General features: G+C 39.8%; 1 protein-coding gene across 6 annotated transcripts in view; it reads right to left on the reverse strand.

Moving 5' to 3' along the window:
* Positions 1 to 3,539, reverse strand: part of LOC119596624 — an 11,437-nt gene extending 7,898 nt beyond the window's left edge. Inside the window, exons 1-3 of one of the 6 annotated variants that reach the window (XM_037945971.1) lie at positions 3,266 to 3,328; positions 2,734 to 3,080; positions 1,863 to 1,961 (exon numbers count right to left, since the gene is read on the reverse strand). In XM_037945971.1, the coding sequence (XP_037801899.1) occupies positions 1,863 to 1,931 (69 nt within the window). In that variant the 5' untranslated portion in view covers positions 1,932 to 1,961; positions 2,734 to 3,080; positions 3,266 to 3,328. Of the gene's footprint in view, positions 1 to 848; positions 914 to 1,862; positions 1,962 to 2,733; positions 3,081 to 3,265; positions 3,329 to 3,421 lie in introns of those variants that run through there. The other 5 variants (XM_037945984.1, XM_037945963.1, XM_037945978.1 and 2 more) reach the window with 5 other exon arrangements.
* Positions 3,540 to 10,303: the final 6,764 nt, after the last annotated feature.

Here is a 10,303-nt window from a genome sequence, read left to right on the forward strand (position 1 = left end):
CCTTCTAAATCTTTAACAAACACTTCCTCAGGAAACTGAAACAGACTAAAGTTCTATGCTTCTTTGTGAAACTACATTTACATATTCACAAAACTACAAAAGAGTGATAATTGTTAGTGGTTCTCCTTTATTACTAACTATGGAAAAACAGATTTATGATCAGTAGTGTCATTAAAGATGGGTGTCCAGGGCTTTATACTTAAATGTTACTTGACAACCATGAATTTCAGTCAATTGAACAATATAAAACTAAACAACACCAACAAATCTCAGATTTCTAGCTCTGAAAACCAGCCCATGCACCTGATTGGAACCTTATGGTAAAGCACACTCTCACATCTGGCATTCATTCTACTTTAAACCATCATGAATACACTCCACTTAATGCATGAAAATCTACAGGCTTATGGTCTTACCAATATTCAAGTTTGGAATATCAAATGCATGATCTGTTTGATGTCATTAATAACATTTAATAATGATGTATGCAAAGATAAATTGCAGACATTGCAAGAATCAAGTTAATTATCTATCACAGACTTGAAACTTCAACATCATTATAACATATTTATGGATGAAAAATTATCTCTCTGGATACAGAGACCAACACAAAAGCTTGGAACATCTAAGTAACTGACATGAACAGACCAAAATACCCTTAAGTGACAAGTAATGCAGGTGAAGCTGTATAATGAGCCTTATTTGAGACAGTGGAAATAGAGAATGTATTTGCTAAGTCCTAAATTCTACTACTGTACCCCTTCTTACCCATGCCACACTTTAAAACCTATGCCACACTTTAGAACCTAAGACTGAAAAATTGGGAAAAGTTGCAGGAAGGGCTGTACCTTTATCAATCTTCTAAAAAGAACTGGATTTTTCCATCCAACTCCTCATTTTCTGTCCTGAAGGTCTGACACCATAACAAAAGGAAAAGAAGGTAAGGCAAGAGGAAACACTGACATACCACATATACTCATACTGATTCATCATTTCTTGTACTACAAAGAAACTGACTTGTAAAAAGTCAGTCCATATATAATATAATATATGTATTTGTGTGTGTGTGTGTGTGTGTATACATATATATAGATAGATATATATATATATATATATATATATATATATATATATATATATATATATATATATATATATATATATATATATATATTGTATACATTGTATACATTGTATATATTATATATATTATATATATTATATATATCATATATATCATATATATTATATATATATTATATATGTGTGTGTGTGTGTGTGTGTGTGTGTGTGTGTGTGTGTGTGTGTGTGTGTGTGTGTGTGTGTGTGTGTGTGTGTGTGTGTGTGTGTGTGTGTGTGTGTGTGTGTGTGTGTGTGTAGATATAGGCAGATAGATAGATCCATATATATAATTTTGGTTCACTGGTTCTTTTCTAAATTCATTCATATGGCAGACAACCTTGTGCAGTTGTATCTTTTTAAATGGAGTGGTACCAGCTTAAGAACCATGGCTGTGACAGCAAAGTTGTTGACTTGTGCAGAGAGACAGATGCTATTAGGTCACTGGCCAGTACACAAATTCACCTGTGTAATCCTAAGAATAAACCACCTGATTACTATGCCACAATATTGGCTGCATAATGTTTCACTTGGGTGAATTTTCATCCATTGATGTTAGGCTTTTGTGTAGAGGTAGAAGATAGAAAATTAGTTGTTTGATTAATGGATAGTAAATCAAACAGGATCTTAATCTTGGATTTCATTCACAGTTTGACAGATTATTCCTCGGATACTTGTTGAAAAAGTCCTTTCATGCACTATCATATAATAAAGGTTATTCATAAAACATGTTAATGAGTTACCTTTAAAAATGGAAAATGTTTAACATCTCTCATTGCCCGGTTAGGATGTAGTACTTTCTTCCCCGCCATTTATGCGAAATTACTCCATCTTTACCAGCTCTGTAAACAAGAATAGTCTAATCATGTATATTATAGCCACTAGTGTGTGAGTTTGCATGTGAATGACAGCATCCATCATATTTACAGATGCTTTAGATTCCAGAATCAGCATCTTGATACACAAGCAGTGACTCAAACAACTTTGGTGTTCTAAGAAAGGGCACCAAACTGTCGCCATAAATGTTCAAATCCATTGGGATATTATGAGACATTTCCTATGTGGGGTTTTAACAGCAAGTTTGTAACTTGCTTAGAAGCATATATGTAGCATGTTCCAGATACATTACCAGGAACATCTTAAACTCATGTATGCCATACTCTGGCAAGATAAGGAATTGGAATGGATTCTTTGTTACAAATACATCACCAGGATATTCTGGCTGCTGCCTGGATTCTGTGGTGAAGGTCTGTTAGTCCTTGCCAGTGTGCCAAAGGTCTGTTTACCATAGAGACCACCTGAGTCAACTGAAGGTCAAGTTCTTAAAATGGCTCCTATTTGAAAATAAATCCCCAGGAAGGTCAACATGAGCTGTACTATTAATAGATACAAAATTTCTTTAGCATCAGTACAGCATGCAATAATTTACAATACACTGATTATTATTGCAACTTACTACACTCTCCTACATCATCTTCACAACATTGTTATGATTAACCATGATAACCTTTGGTACTGTGGTTTGGGTTTTATTCCTAATAATCATTTTATTATAACAAGTGACAGATGAGCAGTGCAAATGGCTACAATTTTGGAAATTGGAAACCTGCTGACCTCATTAGATCTCCAATTATTATGAGTTTATCACGGTTGCATTGTTTTGTCCTGCTGGTCCTTGTGACTAAGAGGGAAGCACTTTTTGCTACATTCACCAAATCTATCTTCTTTTTCTTCTTCTTTCTTCTTTTATTGGGTTTTAGACTTTTTAGGTCTATATTCCCTCTCTCTGTTGTTTGAATGTTTTGATCCCGGTTTTATATGATATTTATTATTCTTGATCTTTGCAGGAAGATTTACATGCGTCTTAGTATGTTGCACTTCTTAGCAGGAGGTTGATATTTCCGTTTTAAGTAGAGAGATTACCAAATCCGCATCAAGATATGACGTGTGGGGTATTTAATCTATAAAAAATAATGTATGAAAAATCTACAAGGTTTTGCGTGGCATATTTTAAGTCATATATTTTGAATATAAAATTGCGTGGCATGTTATAACAAAGAAATAATTGGAAAGAATTCTTTAGTAACAGCAAACAAATCTCAAGTGAAGTTCCTGTAAAGTTCCCTCCCTTAACCATTTAATTTACCGGATTTTAGTATACTTTTTGGGTTCGCCTTCCTGCCCGTCCGCCCCCTCGGCCTGACACGAGAGATAAACAAACAGGTGCCAGACCCTTCATTTGCGTCATTCATTCCGGCCCTTTCAGTTCCGAAATTGCCTTGGGTAGTGGGCGTTCAGTTACCTTTATTGTACTATGCATTCTAGGTAGATTGTGGAAAACGTTGCAGCTGTGACTTGCCACTTGAAACTTTGTTAAAAAGTTTCATCTGGCAACACGGGTGGTCAGCTGCTGTTTGTTCAAGTGAACAGACTGCGTTCGATTACGCGCTCATGACACCGCCAGGCTATGATTTCTGATCATTGCCGTTGACATATCGTGATTATTACTTCTTTACGCACTTTGGGTACCTTGTTTCACACGCAAATGCACGCACGCGCACACGTGTACACACATACAAAAAAAAAAAAAAAAACGCACAAGCACACGTGCGTGCTCACACACACGCGCACGCACGCACGCATACGCACACACACACACACACACACACACACACACACACACACACACACACACACACACACACACACACACACACACACACACACACACACACACACACACACACACACACACACACACACACACACACACACACACAACACACACACCACAACACACCACACACACAACACACACACACACACACACACACACGCAGACACACAAGCACACACACGCGAAATGTCACACGCACACATAAACACACATAAACACACACACACACACACACACACGAACCGACGCTGAACTCATCATACCACAGAAAATACCACAAAAATTATTAAATGAACTGAAAATTTCCCTTATCCGGAGGCTTCGCTCCCGGACCTTCTACCGGTCGTCATGTTTCCTTAGCAGGTAGCTCTGCCTGGTTGCCTTTCCTCCATCTTGTAAATATCAAATATTAATAATGATAAAGATGATAATAATGATAACAACGCTATAATAATACTAAATGACCAAACTCTATCGTGTTCACAAAGATGCGGCATTTCCTCTTCATGTTCGAAATGTAGGACGTGGAAAAGGTATGGGCCAGTGTAAGAAAGGGGTCCAGGCGACGACTAGCCGGTATAAGGCAAAGTCTCAGAATGTGAAAAGTGAGGAGTGTACGCGGGAGGAAAGCAACAAACAACAATATTCAGGCTCGCATTGGCTGCCTGTTTATAAGAGGGGGTGGAAAGAGTTTGAGAGCGTGAATTTCTGTGGAAGGAAACGCAGTAGTCTGTGGGTTGCCGACCGGTCCTTTCTCAGCTATTATCATCTGATCAAAGATGGATACTTACCACGGTGGCCAGAGTATTTCTGATTCTCTCTCTGTCTCTCTTAGAAGCAAACAGAATCAGCTAGGCGTCGGTGACCGATGGTCCTCGTATGATAGATGCTTTTATGTTAGTTATAACTGTGAATGTACAACCTACCATGTGTAGGGGTAACCTGGCCTTAATCTGTACCTCTTGGGTGTTTTTGCAGTGATTTATACCCTGTGTTGGCCGTGCACATACTTGTTAAAATGGAAGTCCTTGGCTCGTCTCGGTGGAGCTGCTGGTTCCATAGCTATCACTCTGTCTTGAGTCATAGACTTGGCTGAATGACCACCTCATTCAGAAGCTTTCTCCTGTCAGGCTTTGTTGAACGATCGGTGGTAACCCATTCACCTGAATGCCAACGTTAACAGACATCCAGTTAAAAAAGACACATCTGGGGAAGAAATCTCTTTACTTATAGTAGCAGGTGTTCAGTAGGCAGATAGTGTCACTAGGCATACTGGATGTCAATGGTTTCTCTGAAATCACTGTGTATGAAAACATGCTTCTCCCTCTGGCAAACATAGGCTTAGGTTCCTTTAACGGTGACAGCTTCTAACTGTACTAAGGCATTATCTGCTATTCAAATGAAAACTACTTTGTCTCTTCCTGCAATGCCAGTGCCTGCAGTGTGGGTGATCGGATCCATCTCTGAAACTGCCATACTACCTAGAAGAGTAATCCATCACCTCACCACTGGGGCCACCTGGGCTCAGGATTGTGGTTTTCTGACATCAATATCCCAAGTCAGGGAACCTTCCCTGTGTGGAAGGATGCTCTGCATTCTCTGGACAACATGGAAACAGTTTATTATTCAAAAGTGACGGCAACCTTCCATCTTCCTCCTCAGTACTTTGGAGGCCCTCTTCCATCTGGTGAAGGTTGGGTGCTAACAGCGACTCTATGGCGCTTAGAACCTATAGGTACCAGGTTTTGACGTGATCCATCACTGGTGAATAGGGTTCTTGGGCCTGTCATCGCGGTCCAGACCCCTTCATAGTTGTCTGGAGTAGGTTTGTAGCTGAGGGGCCACGTTAAATGTCTTATAGTAGTCCTAGTGTGGCTCATGGCCAGCTGCCACCATAACCTATGTCTGGTGGTCGCTTGCTGGATGTATCCACTCCCTGCTCCAAGGGAAAGGGACACTCGTCAATGGCTCAAGCTTCATTCTGCCCCTTTCTCCTCTCCCGCTTTGTGAGAACAATTTGCCAGTTGACAGGGGTGACTGTCATGAAACACTAGACATCTATTTAAATTTATGTGGTGTGATCCCAAGTTGCTGGCTCATTATTCTGTAGCTATATGGTGGGCAGACAAAGGGGGAAATATTGCACAGTTCTTTGCGATCTTACATCCAGCAGTATTAGACTACCCAGTTCTTTTATTTTTAGCACTGTTTTCAGTCCATCTTCACAGAGTTCTCACATTCATCTTCACCCCTACTACATTTAGGGGTGCAACAATGATCTATATCCTTTATCAAAAAGAACCGATCCTGTAATATTGTTGAGCTTTGTTTAGGGTAGATAAAAATTTAATTCATACTAGCAAGAAGATAGAAACATATACAAAACCCTTTCTTCTCGAACATATACAAGAGTTAATTTTCTTCCCATCTAATTTGAGGAGAACATATGGGCCTCTGATGCAGTGCCTAAAGTGAGTGAGTCCATGGTTATCTAACCCAATAAACATTTTCATCTTTCCTGGAGGATTGGAATTTTCTTTATCTTTATACCTAACTGCCCACACTATTGCAGACAGCCTCCGTATGTCTTTGGGCAAAATTAGCAGCTGAGCCAGTGATTTAGTGGAACTCCAGCCACCTTCCCGATCCCCATCCCTTTGACTTCAAAGCAGCTAGAACCTATGTATTACAATTTCTACTACTACTACAGGGCTCACATTACACATGCACATGCGATTCATCGTCAGAGTTCCTGGAAAATGGCAGGGCAGTGTATAGATGGCATCCAACAATACCTATTTGCCCAATATCTTTATTTCATGTATGACCGCACTACAGGGACACCCTTCCTGGTTTAGACTGTTGTGGATGTCGGTGCAATGCCCACAGTGTTGGATGATAAAGGCCTAGATTATAGTCTGACCTCACTCATGACAAAAAGTATGAGTTATGCAAGATGCAGCCTGATGACCATAAAGAGTTGTAGCATTATCTGGGTACATTAAACACCTACAGGTGCTTTATGCTAGCTTGCACAGTTACACTAGAAACTCTAAACCTCTAAGCTATTGACTGCAATGATAAAGAGGTAATGTGCACTTTTTTACTCGACATGAGAAATGGGCAAAGTCTTTCAGAATTCAAATGTCTGCTGCACTATTGGCTTCCTTTAACCTGGACACTAGCGTGAGGGCAGCAGACATTGAACCTGTAGAAATAAGGAAGAATAACCTGGCAGCCTACTCAGAGATGAAGCAATTCCATCGTCACATTGAGAGTATTCCACTGTCTTTACAAGCCACAAGCGCTTGTCATTTGTACATAACAAATTGGAAATGAGTTTACCCAGGGAGACTAGACAGTTAGGAGTTCATTGCCCATTTTCCATCCAAAATATAGCTTTTGTGAGGTAGTGACTATCGTGTTCTTATATGTGTTTTCTAAAGCAAAAATCAGTGCCTCATTGCACAAGTCTTCAGACCTTAACTGATGCCTCTGACTACCCGCAGATACTAGGTGATGGGCTTCAATGATGGCTGACTATTCTGAAAAGCTGAGGCTTATCACAGATATTTCCACTGGCTGCTTTGACTCACGACTCCAAAAGAACAGCCTATTAGGTTCAGCATAACACCAATCATTGAAGAGTGAAGGAGTCTGTGCATAGAGCCATGGACCATTTTGTCTGGCCTGGGATGAAGATGCAAGATGGGCAGAGAGTGCCTCTAATATCTGTGCTCAAAAGATAAACTGTCACACAAAGACACCACTACAAGATTTCTCCACATACAATTCCACCTGCAATAGCTGCATGCTCTCTTCTTAATAACAAGGCAGCTACATTGCTCAGACTTTTATATCGACATTAGTCAGCCGTTTCAAAGTACTTGAGGTCATCATAACTGACTAAGCAACAGAAAAACTAAAGGCCAGGCTTCAACTACACCCGTCATCTTGCTGAGCATACAAAATATAAAGCAAAGACCAGGAATAGCAGCTTTCAGCAAGACAATAAGATGTCGAGGGAAATCACAGTAGGTATCCATAGCCCGACTTAGGACAGTTGCCGTTCCATTGCGGGGGCTCCAAACTTCGAAAGATGTGCCCATTGGAGGCCCCAAATGGCCGAGAGTTACACCGAGTTTATTTCCCATGTGGTTTTAAAGACTATTTCTACTCAGAGCAAGGACCCCAATCCTTCCGGTATACAGTATACTCAGTTATAAATGAACATATAAACAACTGAAATCATTAGCCCATTGAAACGATTACAAAATACAAGCGCATGGTCGGTAGGAGTGCACACACTCAAGTGTACAAGTCTCTTCTCAAGCAGTTAGCCGGTTTAGTGGCACTGAATGTGCATTTTATTGCTGGTGACTTGTTTCCCAAGCCTGATCCATGGGCAGTATTTCTTGGCCGTTCGCTAAGGACATAACGTCGCAACAACCCATGTGGCCTCGGGGGATAGAACTTCCTTCCTACCCTCTTTATGCTATCACGCAACCAAGATCTGTCTGATAATAAACTACTCATTTCTGATACTTCAATTCATTTATGACTAGTAATGCCTATAAATTCAACAAAATTTGTCTCATGCCAGCCACCATGCATGAGAACATTACATCAGAAATCCCAAATCTTTACACCTTGGAGGAACCCCTGTAATCATTTTTTTCATATTCCAAGGAACCTCTATACAGAGTATATATAGTATAATGTATATTGTACATTGTAATGACTGACAAACACAAGTATGTTGATGTCTAGAAAGTGTTTGTGACGTGTTGTTGGGCAGGAATTATGAATTATGAATTACGATCACTGTCTTTTTGTAATAGCGGTTGGGAATCACTGTGTTACACTCTGCCCAGAGTAGCTCCAAGCAAAAGTGGGTTGTGAGATATATATATATATATATACATATATGTATATATATACATATATATGTGTATATATATATATATATATATATATATATATATATATATATATATATATATATTGTTACGCCGACCGCCTCGTCTCTCTGCCACCAACACAAGGCAGGCCAGGCAGACGGCGTGTTATCCACAGGGTCGTGAACACTGAACAGTTCCAAGAGGCACCGAGCACCACAGCGTCCCAGAACACCACGAGGGGAAACCCACTTGGCGAGGCAGGGCACGAAATAAACACAGAATCACAGTCTTTCCTTTATTTACACAAGTTATTTACCCGTACATTTTCTATAGGCACAATACAGGGGGGAAACCAGCATGTCACACAGCACAATACAGCTTATAACAGGGCAACACCAGGTTTATCTCAGGTCACCAGGGCACACACGAGGTCTTCACAGGAGCAGCACCCAACCGCGTCTCCTTGGCTTGTTCCTCTGCTCCTCCGCTCACAGCCAGTTGCGACATGTTTGCCCAGGATCCTTTCATGTTAACACATGCCCAGGTCATCCTTTTCATGTTAACACATGTTTCGCACAGAGACAAAGACCCACTGGCGTAGCAATATATATATATATATATATATATATATATATATATATATATATATATATATATATATATATATACAGACTTCGACATTTGCGAAGACAAATTCATAATTGTCAAAACTCTGACTTCAAATTAATATCTTAGGAATGTGATGGTGATCCAATAATGGTTTTGTCAGTTACAAGAGAAGACAAAAGATCAACTTATGATTTAAGCATAAAAACCTCTTGCCAAATGCTTATATCGTACAAAGTGGCAAAGAAACATACACTAATGCAATAGCGATGCAGATCTCGCTACCTAGAAAGATATGGAGATATAGGTATATAGATACATATGTCGTTAGATTATTAGAGATCGGAGCATAGCAATAGAGAGCTATACTGAACGAGAGATACAGAGATATACAGTATATAAAGATATTGGGATACGGATGGAGAAATTTTTGATGAAGGCTTAGAGAGAGAGCTATAGAGAATTAATGATGAGAAATAGAGTTGAATGCGAAAGAGAGAGCAGGATTTCAGTGATAATAAAAGGTTTCCCCAGTTACCATCGAGTGCCGACTGACAGAGTAATTGGCCAGCTGGCATTTGGGCTGTGACCCTCCGTGCAGAAAGAGTCATAGTGAATTAGGCGTTTTGAACTGAACATCTCAAATCCACAGCACAGTATAGACAGTGAGGCCATTTACCTGCAATACACACTGTCCTCTTGATATAACAGTGGTTCTTAATCTAGGGGTGCAGCTGATTTGTAGTGGTGGTGCGATCCCAAAGGATTTTTTTTCTAATGATGTTGACGTATGAATGCTATTTCTATGAAACCCTTAGCTAAAAAAAAAATCCTTTTAATTCAGGAAGAACGTTCAGTCACTTGGCTGCAGATTTGAGAGTAGGGTATGTAAACAGGCGAACTAGTGAGGAATGAATGGAAAAAAAAAAATCTACTGTCATGAATGATCATCGGCCACAAGCGGAGATCCGTTATTAGACTGACTTCTGAGCAACACTGG

This window comes from Penaeus monodon, chromosome 3 (assembly GCF_015228065.2).
Source record: "Penaeus monodon isolate SGIC_2016 chromosome 3, NSTDA_Pmon_1, whole genome shotgun sequence".
Taxonomy (NCBI): Eukaryota; Metazoa; Arthropoda; class Malacostraca; order Decapoda; family Penaeidae; genus Penaeus; species Penaeus monodon.